Consider the following 19,862-nt stretch of genomic DNA (forward strand, 5'->3'; position numbering starts at 1 on the left):
TTTACAGCAAATTGTGAAAAAAATATTTGAAAAAAATCAATTAAATTTATATCAAGAGGCTCAAGTCCAAATGATCCCCAACAAAAACTTGAAACTGAATTTGACATCGTTCAATGTTAAAATCGTGGATTAAAGTTATAGCTTATATATAAATATATATAAAATATATATATATTTTATATATATATATTTTATATATATATATATTTTATATATATATAAAATATATATATATTTTATATAATATATATTTTATATATATATATATATATATATATATATATATATATATAATATAAACAGCGGCTTCTGCTGACATAAATGGCAAATTACAGTTCAGTAAAATCATGATTGGGGGGGAAAAAAAAATTTTGACACCCAGACTGGAAAAAAACATGAACAAGACTCAAATGTTCAGAATTACCAGCTATCTTCAAGCTCCTGAAAGCAGCACTATAAACTAGCAGTGCTACGTGGTTGAAAAACATACAGCGTTCGGAGGAATAAAATAGTCATCATACTGCTTACCACAATCAGTGCTCCATTTAAACTATGTTCAAAGTGTTGTTAAAGTTAAAATTGCTGTTCTGTAACTGCTGGCAAAATATTGTAATAAATGGGGGGGGGGAAAAGTGTCTGGAATAGTACATTCAGTCATGAGTGTTTATCGTTCAGTTCATTTCTGAAGTTTAATGACACAAATATTTAATCATTTTAACTGCAGAATATTGAACCTGTGAAAGATCTTTATCATGGGGAGGATTTGGTGCACATATTAAAGGTGATATGAATTGTTTTACTGGTACCTTGATTGGCAGGGTACATTGAATATCTTTAATATTAAATCAGCAGTAATATGTACATGTACGTATGTATACTCATATTCACAGTCAAGCCCGAAATTATTCATACCCCTAGCAAATTTTGACTTAGTCACTTCTATTCACCCAGCAAGCGTTTACTTGATTGGAAATGACACCGGTGTTTCCCAGAAGATAATAAGATGACGTACAAGAGGCATCATGTTGGGGGAAAAAAAAAAATTCTCAGCTTTCATTTAGATTTGAACAAAAAGTGGCATGTCCAAAATTATTCATACCCTTGGCAAACTGTCACAATCTATGGGGGAATCCGAAGTTCTGCACCATTCCAAATAGCCCAAGCTGTTCGAAAGCATCCTAATTACCCTGTTGGAAACAGCTGTTTTCATCAACTGGACAGGTGAAAAACAGCAGTTCTCAGCAGTCGGCTTGTGGACTCTCATGGTTAAGACAAAGGAGCTCACTGAGGACCTGTGGCTTCGAATTGTGGATGCTCACAAGTCAGAAAAGGGCCATGAGGCCACATCTAAATGTTTCAAAGTTCCAGTGGCTACAGTGCAAAGTATTGTTAAAAAGAACAAGGTGTTCCGCATTGTGGAAAATCTCAGTATGTGGTCGGAAGCCATAAGTGACACCTGTGCTGGCCCGGGAGGATGGTGAGAGAGGTGAAAAAGAATCCAAGAGTCACCACCAAGGCCATCTTTGTGAATCTGGGCTATGCTGGTGGCACCGTCTCAAGGTACAGTCCAATGGATGCTGCACGCTGCTGGATTCCACGGACACAGACCAAGGAGGACGCCACTTCTCCAGATAACGCACACAAAAGCCTGCTTGGCCTTCGCAGATATCATCTGGACAAAGAAGAAGACTTCTGGTCTTCTTTTTTATGGTCAGATGAAACAAATGTTTTGGCATAAAAAAGGAGAAGCCTTCAACCCTAAGAACACCATTCCCACTGTCAAACATGGTGGTGGGAACCTAATGCTTTGGGGGTGTTTTTCATCCGATGGACCAGGGAACCTAATCGCAGTAAACGGCACCATGAAAAAAAGAGCAATACATCAAGATTCTCGACAAAAACATCAAGCAATCTGCACGGAAACTTGACCTTGGGCACCAGCGGACATTTAAGCGTGACGACGACCCAAAACACACAGCAAAGTAGTGAAGAAATGGTTAGCGGACATAGACACTAAAGTTTTGCAGCGGCCCAGCCAGAGTCCTGACTTGAATCCAATTAAGAATCTGTGGAGGGAGCTAAAGATCAGGGTGATGCCAAGGAGGGCCTCCGACCTCATCGCTAAAGATGATCAGGCAAAAATACCAGTGAGACGGGCAAAAAGCTAGCCAGTAATTATAGGAAGCGTTTTTTTGGTTTTTTTTAGCCAATAAAGGCTTTTCTATTGATTATTGAGAAGGGTATGAATAATTTTGGACGCGCCACTTTCAGTTCAAATGTAAATAAAAGCGGGGAATTTTTGTTTCCCAAACTGTTGCCTCGAGCATGTCATCTGCTGGGAGATGCCAGTCATTTCCAATCAAGAAAAAAACTTGCTGGTTGAATAAAATGAACTTAAAGTCAAAATTTGCCAGGGGTATGAATAATTTCAGGTGTGTGTGTGTGTAAATGAAGGATATACTCTATAATCAGTATCTATCTACAATGAAAGGGTACAATTTTTTTCTATAACACTGTCAATGAATATATGGTAATAGGCTAATGCTCACTTTAATCATGTCACATGTCGTCTCAGCCTGAACAAGAACATCCAGTTGCTGTAAAAAAAAAATAAATTTTAGAGTGGTGAAAGACTGAAAAAAAGAATAGGCTCTGAAAATGGCTCTCCTACCGTCTCACATTAGCTGCCTGCTCTCTGCTGCCATCTAGTGGCTATGATAAACACCGCAATAGGGTTGAGAAATTCAAATTGTTCCAACATCTTGCGTGTTACATTCAATCCCTCTTCACCTCTTCCTTGTCCTCTCCTTCCACCTGGTTTCATGTAAATCAGGTGGGTAAATTTACATTAGAGATAAATAACAGCAGTTAGCAAACCTGCAAAGGAATAAATGGTTCATTTTGACCAGTAGGCATTTATTAAATATAAAACATGTTAAATTAATAAGTCCGTCTATTGTTTTGGATTCATGAAAGCAGACTGGAGCCAAATAATAAAATACTGACAAGTGGAAGTCATCTCAGTGCATCAGAGTGAATCCCGAAGAAGTCAAAGCATCAGAGTCAAGAGTTTAGACTGATCCCAAAACAATTCTCTCCAACAATCAACTCCATTATGGCAAGAACAATTAAATACATTAAAATCCAATGTGCAAATTACAAACAAACCGAACAGTGCAGTACCAACACACGTAAGTAAGCAGGTTAAAATGTTTTGTGAGAAGGTTCAGAAGTGCAATTTCTTGTTTGTCAGTTTGGGCTGTTTGGTTTGGCGACCGTGTCTTTAGATAACTGACCTCAGGACTGAACCTCACACATTGACGGGATTAAATAAACAGCACAATGGAGTCGGACAATGACCGACATACGACTTCATCAAATAGTTTAAGACCGAACTACATCAAGACCTTCTTTAGACGCAATGTTTGTGAAACCCTCCAGATTAAACGCCGCATTGAGTCCATCTTTAGTATTTTGGCGTTGAGTGCAAACAGAAAACATACAGAAGCAACAGACGTTTGAAAACATCTGCTACATTTTCCTGATTAAAAATGACACCTGAAACAATCTGATGTCGCACATTTTGAGCTCTTCTTCATTGAAATGTCATTTATGGCTCCAAATAAAAATAGTTGACTTTAAAAATTCAAATCCAGAGAGAGAGTCAGAGGTTCAGAGAAAGCCTCCTTTGAGTCGCTGCATCAGGAACAATATTCCAATTTGGCAGTCCGAAGCTGCAGGGTAGCAGCCAGGTATCACAAGAGCAGAGGTGTGTGCTCTCCTGCTGGCTCCATCCTCTTAGTGAGCTGCCGCACTCGGGACAGGAGGCGGTTGGGCAGTGGCGGGAAGTGATGGCTCGGATCCAATACGTTGGTTTTGCGGCGTTCACGCTCCTGCAGCCACATGAGGTAAGGGCTTGGCGGGAAGAACGGACGCGAGCGCTCGCGGTAGAGCTGAAGGACAATCCCGCAGACGCCGAGCACCACCCACACGGTGATCATGACGTAGTCTGGGGGAGGAGTGGAAGAGCTTCTTTAATTAATGTGCCACCGTTGCTGTTCAGTGCTCACAAGTGTCTGTAAACTCACCGATGATTTGGAACGGCACGTCGGAGAACGCAGTGCTGAAGTTGTTGTTGAGGAATCGCTTGAGGATGTTGAGGGTGATGTAGGATAGGCTGGTGTAGATGTAGGCGTTGACAGCCAGAATGACGGCGTACGCTCCGATGAACCCACACGAGGTGATGTTCCCCTAACGTCAAATGATTAGTGTTAGTGTTAAAGCACACAAAAAAAAAACATGCAATTTGAGGGAAAACATTTCAAAATAAGCACTATTATCTTTATTCAGCTGCTTGTTTACTGGTGTTAGATTCAATCTCACAGTTCCCATCAAGTCTTTCAAAAAGAAACTTCGAAAATGATGACGATCAAAAAATAAATCGGTGTGGCTAAAACTACTGGACAATATACTGGGAAAAACAAACTGATCGGTTGTTGTGCAAATTAATTTAATTACGAACAATAAAAAAATGTCCCGTTTCATTGTAAATTGTGCAATGCAGACGATGTATTTTCTCACTTTGTGGAAAAGATGTTTTTCAAATAGTTACAATAAACCAGGTGTATCTGTACAAATATATTATTATCTTCAAGCATTAAGCTTGATACAGATCCAAAAATGCGTGTGTGTGTGTGTGTGTGTGCAACATCTGTTTGTTTTGACCGCCTCAAGGGAGGGTCGAGGGGGTCAGGAGACACTTTTAATTTGAAAATCCTGGACTGGAATGTGTAGAAATTTCTGGTTTAACACATTCATGACAACTCAGGCGTCAGCTTTCCCACTGAACTCAAAGGGTTACCACGAAAACCTTGACATGGCGCCATCGCTGTTGAAGCAGTCAACAGCTGCAGAGGAGGATATTTGAACAGAAGTAAAGGAGAGAGAATGTTGGACGTATCCACTTCCTTTCATAAATGATTATGTTGCTCTGTAGCTGCTGGATGTGTCATAACTTGCGATCTCAAAAGTGCATATTCAAAATTCAGTGTTCTGTTTTCCAAATTGGTCCAGTGTTGGTGTATGACTTTGTCGTCCTTGCTACGACCACTAGATGGTGCCACAGAGGGGAACCTTTACCTCTCTGGGCCACCGCACAAAGAATAATGGGGTGATGATCATGATGGAGCAGAAGGTCACCCAGAAAACTGCGTCGGATCTCCGGAAAATATCCAGGTCACCTGAAAAACACCGAACGTTCTCATCCCCATTTAGGAGGAGCTCAAAAACAGTGAGGGCCCGTGGAGGAATACTGTTATTTCATACCGAGAGGCGTGAAGAGGACAGTGGAGGCGATGAGGAAGCCGAGCATCAGGCCCACCACCACGATGCACAACATGACAGAACCGAAGCGCCACCAGCTCATCACCAGGAGGACCCCGCCCACCACGCCGATCATTGCCGACAAGGCCAGACGGACTGCACAGCAGACGCGCACAAATATTTCTGACACATTTGCAGGGCAAAAAAAAATTAATTTTAATTGTGGTAAAAGTTTAAGAAAAAGACGTACTGTCATAGTCCAGCTCTGTGGTCCTGGTGATCAGCACAAAGAAGAAGAACGCTGTGAAGCTAAAGCCCATACAGAAGAGCTCTGCATGATGGAGAGATCAAAAGAGAGAAAGAACACGTTGGAACCTGAAATGTCCCAGTCAAAGAAGCTGCAGGAAGACATCTACGACCGGACCACAAACAGCAGCGCCATCCCTTAACAGGATGAGGTGCACATGGCCTGGTGGACGACTCTATCGCATCACATCATCTAACTCCACCGCATCCAAGTCATGGGTTCACATTGGAACAAATGAATTTCAGCATCACATGCGAGGGAGACCACGTGAGAGCTGGAGAGGTTTGTCTGATGACTTTGGCTAAGGAAATAAAGTCCAAGCTTACTTGTTTCTCTTTGAGTCATTTTTCAAGGAACATACCAACTCCTTGGGGAATGTCCATCCTCACTGGAGCCAGACAAGAAGATAGATACACGTCTCTCCTCTGTGGTGACTTTTGGCAGAGGTGTGCTAACACTTCTCAGCCTCTACCATTCAATTTGTTAAGCTAACTAGCAGTCAGCTGGTGTCTGTGGGTCTCAGCTTTCTTATGAGCGCAGAGGAGAGAAGGGTGTCTTTCCTCTCGTTTGGGTGTGAGGAAAATCGACAAGAAGCATATTAGATATGGATAGCATGGCTCAGAGGTACAGTGGCTGTCAAGCAACCGAAGGGTCGCTGTCACACCATCAGTGTGTGTGTGTGTGTGTGTGTGTGTGTGTGTGTGTGTGTGAGAGAGAGAGAGAGAGAGAGAAAACAGGTGAATGAGATGACACTTTGAATCGCTTTGAGTGCTGCTAAGGCAGAAAGGCGGAACAAAAAAAATGAGTCCGTTTACCGTATTAGGCAATATAGCAGGCATGTTTGTACTTTCACTGTCAGGCAGAAATCTTGACAGGGCAAATCCAGTGGTGTTGACAAGGAAATTTATTTGTAACTTCAAATCTCATTGTCAGTTACAAACGACGCGGTCCTTTTTTTTTCATGTGAAATGTGTTGTGGTTTCACTGACAGCATTTTTCCGTGCAGAGAAAGATGTCAGCATTACTTTGATGTTTGCAGCTGCAGATGTTGTGAATCTAGATACAGTTCAGCAGATTATAACACCTTCCTTCACATCGATTAGCCACACTAACATCTTTCTTTTGAAAAATGACATGAAGGGATACTTGTGCTTCATGTACGTTAAGTGGCGGGATGTCTCTTAACTTATCAGGGGGTGAAAACAAGACATAGTAACAAAGCAGGGACTTTGGTGATGCCAGAAATGGAACATTTTAACATCATACTGAGGTTTATCAGTACACTAAGTAGCAGAACAGTCTGTCTAAAGTGATATAACCAAAAGACCTCCTAGTTTGCAGAAGAGAGGGCTGTTTCTGGGCCTGTTGTGCTGGTTTTGCATCTATATGAATCAAAAATTGTCCTTGTATCTGGAGGTATGTGTCATCTTTTCTGTCACTTCTGTCGTAATATGCATATAAATATATAAAAAGAGAAACTGACTTTCGATGTATTTATTGATGACCAAACCACCGAAGAGGACAAACAGCTCACCGCATTTGAAGAATCGATGCCCAAAGAAGCAGACGAACAAACCCGCCAGACCGATGATGGTGAAAAAAACCTTTGTTGAGATCTTTCCTGAAAATGAAAATAAAAGGGTTCATGTAAAACTTTTCTTAGATTTAAAACAGTCGTTAAAGCTTCTCACGCCCCACATCTCCCCTCTGCATAAAGCTTACTGTCAGGCAAAAGGACATAAAGATTTACAAACACGGAAACACATAAAGATGGCATGTTTTCACACGGATGTAGATGCGTTCATGACAGAACTCATTGGCTTAGTCAAGTATTTTATTATTCTTGAGTGGTTTTGAGTGACTGCCTCCAAAATCCCTCTGTTTGATGAAAATTGTTGGCATCTATCCATTCCCTAGCTTGTGATTCCTTTTATGGGTACTGTGACTCCGGTAAATTGCCAACAATTATAGTTAGAGGATGGTGACCGGATTTGCACATTGTTTTGAAAGGTTGAAACTACATGATAAAGTTAGTCAAAGCATATACCAGGTTTGGGGAGCAGCACATTCAGGACTATGAAACAGAAGCTCACCAAGTGTTTGACAGCCATCCAGAGTAGAGTCAAAGCTGCAGGCGTATGTATGGACGGGGACATAGGAGGCCGAGGTGTTTAAGGCTGGGTCTCTGACGATGACTGAGTATATGACACCCTGGCCTGGAATGGAGCTGAACACCGCCATGCTCATATCTGCTGACGACAGCGTCATCACCTGCAGGGAGAGGAGTTCATCAAGAGGGATCTCTGCATCCACCACAGCTGTTCGGTTCATCAACGTAAAGCTACATGAATGTGATTCTCACTCGTCTGCCGTTCTCCGTCATGTCCCGGATGTCTGCAACGGCCTGGATGCCGCTGAAAAGGCTACGCTCTGATAGATCGTTCTCCGGAAGGAAGTACTGGTAGATGTCATACTGTAGCCGCCAGCGTGTGTTGGTTGCCGTGGAGGTGTCACAGGCTGGAGGAGTCTCACCTCTGATGGAGAACATTGACAATCATGTCAGGAAGTTGGTTTCAACTTTTAGCTGAATTCTTCTCCAGTTCGCCCTGCATTTTTAACTGAAGACTTTTATGTTTTGAGGTCATTTAAGTGACACATCAACACCGGCACCTGAATGGGAGGAAACAACTGCGAACCTGACCTAGATGTCATGCTTTATAGCCGTGCGGTTTAGAGGGAACATGACTGAACCACCATTGTGGGTTCTGAATGCTTGACAATGACAAGAATTCAGTGGCCTTCAACTTAGCCTGCCATGCAATAAACAAAGAAAAAGATGAACCTGCTCACAGATGAAAAAATGTTAAATCAGCTGAGGATGATGGTGAGGATCTCCTCGGACAACAATAACAAAACTAAACATCAAGTCTCAAGCCTCTGGCTGAGTCTGTGAGGTTAAGCAGATTTGAGTCACTTTTTTTTTTTTTTTATTCACACAAACAGCATTCTTTCATGTAAGAGCGGTGAAAGACAGCGAGGGGTGTTTAACAAAGGTGCTGATATTTATTCAAACTAATGTCAGTGAAGACCTGAAGAATTGCCACATTATACCCTTGCCATGTGGAATTTCCTACAATCCCATAAGAAAAAGTATGTGTGTAACAAGTAGTAATTCACCGAGTAGAGAATAAGTGGCATTCATTGGCCATTGGCTCCATCTCCACGTGGCTACAACGAAACAGTGTATTTCTAGAAAGGAAAATACAACATAAAGAACTGAAAGCTATACGTAAACAAGTTGAAATGTTTACTTCCTCAATTAATTCAAATGTACAAAACCTATGTGAAAAGTGTTGCAAGTAATGAGAACAGGAAGCGATGTGAAAGCGCTGGGACACACAACAGACATTCTTGAGAAAATGAAGCAAATACTATCAGCTAATGTAGTTACTGGGGAGGAGGAAGGGAGGAAAGACACACAGCACCAAATCATTTCGAAGAGAATAAGCAGTGTAACAACAGATGTTGTTGCAAACTGCTGACCCAGCTAAGCAGGAGGTCCCTCACCTCCCGTATCCTAAGTTTGCTGGGGCAAAACGGATGGTGGTCTCGTAAAGGTTGTAGTGGATATAGATGTTTGGGTCGATGTCCAAGTTAAACTCAATGTTGCAAGCTCCAGGCACCGGGTCTAGAAAGATGAAGATTGATTTGTGTCAGACTTATCAGGCCAACAAAGAAAAAAAACCCAACTTAGCACCACCCTGCATGTCAGGATGACTTGCTGCAAAAGCATATGATCAATGATTATTGCTCATTCACGCACTTCCTCTGGTCACAAAAATCGCACTAAACAGTGGGAAAGACACTTTTGCAGAATCAGTTATTCATAGCAGGCAACTTCCTTGTTTCTGAGGTCATATGCAAAAACAAATCAAGACAATAGATACACGTCGAGATACTGATAAGAGTGTTTAATAAAAAGTCATACCCATGCTGGAATAAGGGAGAATAACCCCAGTGGCTGCAAAAGTGTCACTGTCAGGGGAAAAAAGAAACAAAGAGAGGGATGTTTGGCCTGGCTGGAGAGCTGACAGGAGACCAGAGTCCACCGCAGTCAGAGACAGTCCCAGTGTCGGTATCTAGACCAAAAAGGAAGATCATGAAGTAAACAAATGTGCAAAAACAAATACAAAGTAGGATCAAAATCCCCTTGAACAATTAAGAAATGAAATTACTCTAACTCTTCTGCTACATTGAGAAGATAAACAATCTCAAATTAAAGGCCACTTGGAGAGTGCAGGTCTCTTCCAAGCTGACCTTAGCTGAAACCCAGTGTAAAAAGAGAGTCATTCCATGCCATGTCGAATGGATCCGTCCCAAAATGTAATGGGTTTTTCCCTGGCCCATACAACAATGCTCCAACGTGTTTGTTGAAATTTAGCTTCTTAGTTTTTTCTTTTCATAATCCTGCTGACACTGTGTCGTGGAGTGACGTTTTTTGATCTCAGCTGCTCCCCATGCTTGGTAGGATTACCACATAAGACCCATGTGACCTAAAGTTCAAGAGAAATGTCAGTTATTTTGTGGCAAGCTTTTCTCTTTTTCTGTCGGTGATCTGAACAAGCCAGTGCTCCATATTTCAGATCCCAAATCAAAACGGAGCAATACACCAGAAAAAATTAAGATTTCCGCACCTACTGTAAGACATAAAAGCTAAACACCTTGCTCCACAGCCGTGCAATACACCTGTGAGGATATTGTTTTCCACAGAACGACACTGAAATTAATCTTCCATGGCAATGTGTTGTCCTTCTTTGCACATCACAAGAAACATTGTTAAGATGATGGAAAGATGGTATGGTGATTTGGGTAAAAACCGATGCATTTGTGTGTGCTATGAACTGGTATGCTGAAATGCAAATCCAGGACTGGTCCGAGAGGCGGCCGATGTGATACTGTGACACAAGGACGTTAGAATCTAGGGCAGCCGGCATGGCTGCAGACACCTGAATGATTCAATCATACACAACCGTGCACTCAATCTTCACGGATGTAAGATTGTGATGGAAAGGGCAGAAGTGTAGATAACATTTCCCAGAAGTACTTCCAGACTCTGCATACTTTCATGGCGCTAAAGTGGAATTATTGTTGTGTGACCAGCCTGGCAGAACAGAAGCACAGTACCCAGTCCTAGTGCTGGTACAATGGCTCCTTTGTTGTGCTGGGATGGGCAGTGATACTCCATTTGAGCTGGTTTACACTGAATTTATCGCATCTAAATACCCAACTCTAATCTTGAGTCACAGAGGGGTTACAAAAGAGGCTTTTCTCAATTGAAAGATTTTGTCTGGAAAATTGTGAAAAATTGTAATTAGATTATCGTTGTGGCTGTGATGATGTTAAAATGGCTTGCTTTGTCAGAGCAACACTCCAATATCCAAATACTTGCACATTAATATTGTGCATATAACAAGGAAAGGATTCAAAGCCTCCAATATCGTTTAGTTGTGTCTGTAAAGTGATAAATATCCGCAAGAAGAAACTGAGTATTCGCTTGGGAAGAACTTACCATGATGGCTGCTAAAATCAAAAAGTAAAGGGAGAAGGAGATCTTGTAGGGTTTGAGAGAGTGATAAACACAAAAAGGAAGTAAAGATCGGCAACATCAAGTGTGCTGTGCATATCACTTTCAATTTTGATAAACTCAGTCCCTCCCTTTCACCTCCTTCCGTTTCAGATTTGGCAGCTCAAGTCATGATCTTTTCCACGTCAAGCGTTTGCCACTGAGAAAACAAATCCTCCTGAAAAATATATCTTAACTTGATTAAGGTAGTCGGGTGACTGCACTGCCTGGACCTGAAGCAGTCGAGACGGGAATGACGCCAGAGGGTTTTCCCTCAGAGCTGCCCTGTCTGCCTCTCATGACCACTGGACTGTACATCAGCTGACTCCACTATCCCCAGTGGAAAGACTGGCTCACAAAGCCTCATTCATTAATCAGAGGTGGATTGAAATGCCTGTTTATGCCCCATGAAGCATACCTCAGATTACAATGTTTAGCCTGCATTTTTACTGTCACTCACTCTATTAAGGACACCAAAGAACAAGATTCAATGTATCTGACCAAACACATCAAAAGACAGCAAATTTAGACTAACAGGATTTCCAATGCCATTTCTCTTAGTCTTCCAAGTTCAATCTGATCAATGTCCAACTTGTCCTCTTGTTCCACAACTGTATGTGCTGGCTGAAAGACCGGCGGCTGTGTGCAAAGCTAGCAGTACGAAGCCTTACAAGACAAGACAAATTAACAACAAACTGTGTGGACAGCCGTGGTTTACCCTAACACAAAACCTCTAACCCTAAACTTTCAGTTCACAGCCACAAGCCATCAGCCTTCAGATAAATAAATATTTCTTCTAACAGAAGATATTATTCTTCTTCACCGGCAGGAAAATACCACACCACACTTTCTCACTGCTGGTAAGAGCGCTCACTTGCAAGAAAACCTTGAAAATTTATACTGAAGTGTCACACGAAAGTCATCCCACGAGCTGAGCTTCAATGGCAGAGGTGTTCCTACTTTTTTTAACCCTAATTCAAGGAAATAGTCTGAACAGAACAGTATACCCATAATATCATCGGAGTATTGAGCAGTCGTGGTCAGAAAACACCCACCTTTGGACTCCAAAAAACAAACAAACAAACAGCTATACATGACAACTTTAGTGACAGTTTGGATAATACATTTGGGTCATTTCAAATAAACAGACACTTCATCAATAGCAAAATTTACAAAAATAAATGTGTTTCAATGTGACTTTTAATCTTTTCTTATATTAAACGATCAATAACAGATGTTGAGTGAAATGAACTATTTGACTATGACCTGTTTTCCAGCATTATTGCCAGCGTTTCATGTCAACATACTATTTATTCCTCAAATAGGTCACAATATTCGCTTGTTCTCAGTCTTACATCTCATGACTCTGTCTAACTAGATCATATTATATAAATGAATCATGTTCTGCTACAGCTACTCAATATAATAATACTATATCACTTAGGGCTACACTATTCCATCTATAGATGTCAGCTGGTAACCTGTCAGAAAAAAATCAATTCATCAAAGAAAAAGACGATTCCCCACATATGACAAAGCAAATCCTCATATTTGAGAAGATGAAACTAACAAAGCCCCTCCTGAGTAATTAATGCTGCCATGAAAGATGTCCTCGTGTCAAACGTGGCTGTGGGTCCTTACCCTGGTGTAAGAGAGTGTGGCATTGCGATGCTGTGAGTGGAACTGCAGAGTGACGAAAGCAACATCGGCGGGGATTCTGGATACCACTGCCTGCACCGTTTCATTCTGGGAGATGCTCACATTCTGGAATGTTCCCGGCAGGAAAACGACCCTGTCTGTCACAGAGAATGGAAAGTCACACGACTATACTGTTGATTTGTTGATTGCTATGGTGACACCATCAATGCCTGAGCTATACAGTAGTAGACGTTATAAACTTACAATATACACGTACAATATGAAAATGATTGGTTGTGAAAAATTTTAAAAATCATTTTTTCGAAAACAATTTTAAAACAATAAGCCATGGATCAACAGTGTGTGTGCAGATTGTATTTTTGTTAGCCAAGCCAGAAGTTAACATTGCCATGGGTTCCCTTAACTAAAAGCCAATGGGATTTCTACGACTGGATTTTAGATTATTGCAGCAGTAATATAAACTTCAGCAGATAATCTTCACAATTGAACACATGTGGACACAGCTTAGTTGATTTAAGTAGAATCAGGTGTTGCTTTTGCTCGGGTGGAATGAAAACCTGCAGCCACACCGGCCCTTACTGGACCAGTTTGGACACCCCTGCCTTAGACCCTCACATCGACCGAGGAAAAACTCCATAGAAAACCCTTTTAACAGGGAAAAATCTGAGAAACCTCAGGGTGAGCAACAGAGGAGGGATCCCTCACCCAGGACGGACAGACGTGCAGTAGATGTTGTTACAGACAAGAAAACAGTTTACAATGCAGAATGTAGGAAACATGGAAATGTTAATAACAGCTGAAGAAGGAAGCTTCTGGAAGGGGAGGCAGGGAGAGCAAGCCAGCTTGATGGGGGACTGGATGACTGGATGGGAAAGCACGTTATACTATGGGCACACTTCACCATAAATGCTAAACCCTGACTTTAATAGAACAAAAACAAGCTTTGCCTTTTTCTGCTTCCAGCGTGATAATGTTTAATATCCACAACAATCTCTGTCGTCGTGTTTACCCACTCGTTAGCGGACGCTGTTTTTAAGAAACAAGTTTACATCCAGCATTTCTGAAATATTTTATCCCACAGAACAAAATGTTTCAATGTCTGAAACTAGTTTTAACTACAGTAGAGCAGCCACATCCAATCGATTAATCAACTGAAAGAAAATGAATCTGCAGCCATTTCAATAATCAATTTATTGTTTCAGGTTTTTTTTCTGTCAAAAAATGTAAAATATTTGCTGGTTACAGACTCTTAAATATAAGACCTTGATCCTTTTATTTCTTTTAGGATAAAAAAAAAAGAGATCTCGAAGACGCTCTCTGGAGAATTTTTCAAATAATTAAGACATTTTACAGACCTCTTGATTCACTGATCAATCAAGAATATAATCAGCAGATTTATGATGAATGATGATTAACGATGAAAATAAGTTGCAGCCCTACGCCCCAGACCTTATTTCAGGTATTTAACTATTATATATTTTAAAAAATGCCAAACTCCCAAAATTCCATTAAGTTTAGGACTCGTTCTTAACCCACAAAATAGTACAAAACCGCTCTTATCCACATATACTTTTTAATTTGACGACAACTAAAGAAGAAAATCGTCTACGGTCCATTCATTTATTTAGTTTTTCTACTTGAATTTCCAAAGATTCAAATCATTTAACAGACACAAACTGCTGCCTCCGCCAAAAACACGAGTGATGAATGAGTTAGAGAGAATTCATTTTGAAGCCGAGTTTTACGCATCTTTAGTCCCCAAGGGGCCTTCATGTCAGAGACAGATGACAGGGTCCGATCATGTGATTAAAGCCCAAAGCCAGCCAATATGCAAAACAGTGACATGAAAACATATGACTAAAATTTATGGAAAATTAAATCACAAACCGTATTACTGGAGGAAACCTGAAACAAAGCCTTTCTCTTGAAAGTTGCTTGTATCAGTGAGAAGGAGGAAAGAGTCCATTCAAGTGATTCTGTTAGTCTATTAACAGAATTTGACCTGAATTTTCACACAGCTACGCCGTTAAATTTGTATATCGATTGTGCAAATAAACCCAATAGGTTTACAATTAAAAATTATGAATTGTAAGCAAAAATATCAACAATGCAGTCAAATACATTGAGTACTGTTGGTAATACATATGTCTGATTAAAACATAACAATGTCAATCCCAGTTTAGTTTCATACTGAGACTTGTGGGTGGGGGAGTCTCTAAAAACACAAGTCTTTTTATTGCATAACGGGCCGAGACTCTACTTTAGTGCTCACAGAAATACGTTTTGGGTTGGCAAAAGATGTTTTTAATACATAAATATTTTTTTAATCCCAAATGTGCAGTACTTGAAATTAAACACAAACACACACACGCACATACACACAGGTTTGCGTAGCTATTCTTATTAGGAAATTCCACTGACTTCCATTCATGTGAATATCCTGACCCAAGCCCTAATACTAATCCTAACCCTAACCAACTGATGCCTAACCTCAACCTCAAGCTAACTGCAATTTACACCTTCACTCTAACTTTGACCAGGTGTTCATAAATTAAGTTCTGCTGCGTTAGGACCAGTCTTTGGTCCCCATGAGTACTAGGGGTCCTGATAAGGTTAGTGTCTATACCAGAAAATGTCTCCAAAAGATAACAAAAACCAAGTACACACACACACACACACACACACACAAACTGAGCTTCCAAGAACACCATTTTGTGTGAAGCAAAATAATCCATCCATCGTCATCTTCCGCTTATTTCTACACATTAAGGGTCGCGGGGGGGCTGGAGCCTATCCCAGCATCAACGGGCGAGAGGCGGGTTACACCCTGGACAGGTCGCCAGTCCATTGCAGGGCCAACATAGAGAGACCATTCACACTCACATTCATACCTACGGTCAATTTAGAGTATCAATCAGCCTAGTCCCCAAATTGATGTCTTTGGATGGTGGGAAGAAGCTGGAGTACCAGAGAGAACCCACGCAGACACGGGGAGAACATGGAGACTCCACACAGAAAGATCCCGTGCCCGAGCCGGGACTCGAACCCGCAACCTTCTTGCTGTGAGGCCACAGTGCTAACCACTGCACCACCGTGCAGCCTGAAGCAAAATAATAATATAAATAATTAAGTTAAAGGAATTGAGGTTGTTTTCTGTTTCAATTAACCTAAATTAAGGAGAACAAGAGCACACTTTGATTATGGGCACAGGTCACATCCACTTTAAATTCTCTGACAGTTGTCATTAAGCCAACAACGCTGACTAAAATGAGGTCAGCAACACATTTGTGATGGCTCTTACATAAACAGGTGAATGAAGAAGAACTCTTTGTGTTGCTCACTGAGATTCCCTAGCGGCACATGACGCATCCCAGAAGTAAATTTTGGATTATAGTGTGAACTCCCTCTCAGATTCTCTTACATGTGACATTCTTCAACAAGTTGACTGTAAATGATGCTTCCCACATGGGAGCAACATGGCATTTATTTATTTCAGATATGCCTTTCAAGCCTTAAACTACAGCTGTACATTTGGAATAAAATATCTAATTGCAATTGCATTGACTGATATTGCAAATGTGTTGATTTGTGATATTGGAGGTTTAATTTTTATGTCATCACTCTCATTATTTTTTTATTAATAACTTGATTTAAAATTATAATCATGTGATTTCTGTGGATCAGACAAAGATGTTTTCTTAAGTTTTCAGAATCTGATGCGTGGGTATAGAACGTATCCGCATGTTAGCAAACTTAAGTCAAATGTAAATCCATCCATCCGTCCATCAATCCATCCATCTATCAGTTTTCTTCCACTTATCCTGTTAAGGGTAGTGGAGGGGCTGGAGCCTATCCCAGCAGCCTTCGGGCAAGAGGATGGTACGGTTTGTCTGTCCATCGCAGGGCCAACACATAGAGACAGACAACCATTCACACTCACAGCCACACCTACGGTCAATTTAGAGTATCAGAATCTTCTTGCTGTGAGGCGACAGTGCTGACCACTGCACCAACCCCCCTCCCTCAAATGTTCTGTCAACATTATGAAAATGTTGAACCCTGATAACATTTTTTAAATAACTATTTCACCACTATAATGTAACATCTTTAAAAACAATTATTTCCCTGCTTTAATATTCCATAAGTTCAGTTTAGACTTAAATTCTGCACTTTTTAAAAGAACTATGAATGTATTTTTTTAATTATTTGTTTTCTTAAAATTGTTATTATCGATTGCACCTTCAAAATAATCAAAAATATCTCACTTTATCCATGATGGACACAAATGATAACATATTTATTATAGTACTTGCGAGTTTTGTTGGGATAAGCCATTTATATGCTTCATCCACCTCCAGGGAGAACAAAGGTCACGAGGCTCTAGAATATTTATTTTGGGGGCTGGTATGTGAAATGTTAGGGGATCCATTAATTCATCAACTAGAAGGAAAAAAACAACACGAAAAGCATGTTACAACATGTTAAATGAATCCAACAGAAAATAATATTTCATCATTGGTTACATGTATATAAAACGAGGAAACAGATGAAAAAGGTGACCATTACTTGTTTGAGACAGTCACTGGTTTTGTTACGTGATACCATGACCATTTCAAGGGATGTAGCAACCACATCTGACAAGTATGTGCAGTGTGAGAATTTTAAAAATAGTGCTATTCATTTTTGATGAAAGAAAGAGCGTCACAAAGACTGTAGAGGATGCTTTCCCACACTATAATGCATTAATCATTTCATCTCCACACGAGCTGCATGCTATTCTTCGAATATCTGTACTTTCCATGCTTTTAAAAAAAAAAAATCACTCTGATTACCACAGTTTGCTGCAAACTTTTAATCATCAAGAATAGGTTTCCTGATAAGCAACTTTGAAAGATGGCCATCACGTGAACAACATAACCGTAAAACCATTAAAAAAAAAGTTTTTTAAACTTTTAAGGACTCACATAGTACTTGTGTTGTTTTCTGTCTTATCGTGTTTACGCTCCTCGTCTGTTTGTGGATAGGTAGGACTTATCTTGATGCCACTCATATGAGGAAAAATGCCAAGTAGCAGAACTAATGCTCTGTAGATTAGTTGCAGCGGTCGCATGCACGTGCTGCCTTATCCACACTGATTGTTTACAGGTCAAACTCCAACTCCGGCATGCTGCCTCCATTTTTCTGACACACACTTAAAAAATCTGAGCCAGTGGTCTTGTGTGAGGTAGAAATCATCAAACGCTCTCCACCTCTTTATGGAATATGGTAATGTAAAAAAAAAAATCAGTCCTACATGTGAGCAAAATATTAAGAGAATCGATTGAGTTTCTTTGTAGAAGTTAATACTACTGAATTAAAAAAAGGAATGGTTTCTTGAGCCTTCGTTTCTGTGTCGTCTGTGACTGAGATTGTGTCAGAAATCTGACCTAACATCACCTTGCTTGGTTTCACTTCCCCTCACCCACATAATCACCACTTGTTAAGATTACAACATAACAAAATGCGCGCTGGACTGTTTTTTTTATTTATTTAGATGAATTACTTTTTAATCCCACCACACAGAATGAGGGCTGAACCAATATAATGGTCGTGTGGTGATTGACATTTGCCTTTATCGGTACCATCTGCAATCGCAAATAAGCTGGCAATTTTTTTTTGTTTTTTGTAACAGTTATTGTGGTATTAAATGAAGAGCAGAATTAGTATGATGAACTTGTCCCTCTTACACAAAAGAGGGAGTAAAACCCTAAAAAAAATCATCATAAACACTAGAAAAAGATCCATGCTATCAGCTAACTTATAATTTTATACATTGTATCAATAGTAGCCCAGAATTCTATAAGTGGGGTATAAAATGACGAGTATTTGTGTAATAATATCTTCCGTTTATTGCAGAGGGATATTGATGCAAATGTTAAAAACAGAGTTACGTTATTTTCACGCCATTGAATGCATATTACTGGAATATTATAAATACATTTTAGTATAATGTTCCTCTGTAAATCTACATTATCTAATTAACATTCAATTCAGAGAATTCAGTTGAATTCACGAAATCATCAGTTATATTTGAGGGGCGACATTTGACCAAATTGTAATAAATAACAGTTAATCTTAGCTAACTGAGCAATACAACACTATGAAAGTTAATTGAGCGACTTGCAGTGACTTTATTCAGTATCTATGTATGTCTAAGCGTCATAGCTCGTACATAAACCCATAAATACTTTTTTTAAAATCTTTGTCACGTTAAATGAAATTAGAAACCCATTAGAAGTTATCTCAAGTCAAATTTATGGCACTCACTCTCCCCTTGAGCTTGAACTTCATACATCAGGGGAAGCAGGAGCAGCAGAAAACAAATCCCCCGAAACATCTTCTTTTTCTTCGTTTATTTGACGACAGAACGCTACTAACAGTCGCTGAATTCACTTCGGTCATTGGTGACCCCGCAGTCTTCTATGTTTAGGCAGTAGTAGTCCGTGCAAACGCAACAGAGACATGCTTAACTGACACTGGAAAAAAAAAAAGTACGTCCCCGTTCTCCCCTGCTGTAGCTCTGAGACCTGAACCGTGTTCACAACGAGAATTGCAACGACAAGTCTCGCGATAGTTTCTCTTTCCTCACAGAAGGGAGAACGAGAGCCATCATGGCGGAAGCCCCGACTACCAATTTACATTTTAGATGTAAATTTATGGCCATCCACAGCCAGCGGGTGTTGTAGAGTGTGATGTATTTAAGGAAATTTGATCATAACAGCATAATACATTCAAATTATTTACTAACCTTTGAGTCAACAATGTTAGGCTTTTTATTTAGCCACGAATATGTGATGTTGACATTATGGTATGTACAGAGTATTTTCTGGATTGACATGTTTTCATTTTATTAAACTTTAAGTACTGCTACAACTGCTTACTATTACCCTACTGCTCCATTTATTGCATTTA

General features: G+C 40.2%; 1 protein-coding gene across 1 annotated transcript; it reads right to left on the reverse strand.

The window, feature by feature from the left end:
- Window positions 1-725: 725 nt before the first annotated feature.
- tm7sf3 (transmembrane 7 superfamily member 3) lies at window positions 726-19,497 on the reverse strand. The gene is made up of 12 exons (XM_086201013.1): window positions 19,218-19,497; window positions 12,894-13,048; window positions 9,618-9,768; window positions 9,197-9,317; window positions 7,992-8,163; window positions 7,723-7,900; window positions 7,164-7,250; window positions 5,573-5,653; window positions 5,326-5,478; window positions 5,140-5,240; window positions 4,089-4,251; window positions 726-4,009 (listed from the first exon to the last, which is right to left on the reverse strand). The coding sequence occupies exons 1-12, from the start codon at window positions 19,285-19,287 to the stop codon at window positions 3,756-3,758; spliced, it is 1,686 nt and encodes a 561-aa protein (XP_086057139.1). The 5' UTR covers window positions 19,288-19,497; the 3' UTR covers window positions 726-3,755.
- Window positions 19,498-19,862: the final 365 nt, after the last annotated feature.

Source organism: Aulostomus chinensis, chromosome 4 (genome assembly GCF_037954235.1).
Source record: "Aulostomus chinensis isolate RoL2024-O1b breed Wild chromosome 4, RoL_Achi_v1.0, whole genome shotgun sequence".
Lineage (NCBI taxonomy): Eukaryota > Metazoa > Chordata > Actinopteri > Syngnathiformes > Aulostomidae > Aulostomus > Aulostomus chinensis.

What these genes read in the sequence shown, in the direction of transcription:
- tm7sf3 (XM_086201013.1), bottom strand. Translation starts at nt 19,287, where the DNA reads ATGTTTCGGGGGATTTGTTTTCTGCTGCTCCTGCTTCCCCTGATGTAT. An exon ending in AGTTCAAGCTCAAGGGGAGA is followed by an intron (nt 13,049 to 19,217) that starts GTGAGTGCCATA and finishes TCTCTGTGACAG; the next exon opens with ACAGGGTCGTTTTCCTGCCG. An exon ending in GCATCGATTCTTCAAATGCG is followed by an intron (nt 5,654 to 7,163) that starts GTGAGCTGTTTG and finishes TCCATCATGCAG; the next exon opens with AGCTCTTCTGTATGGGCTTT.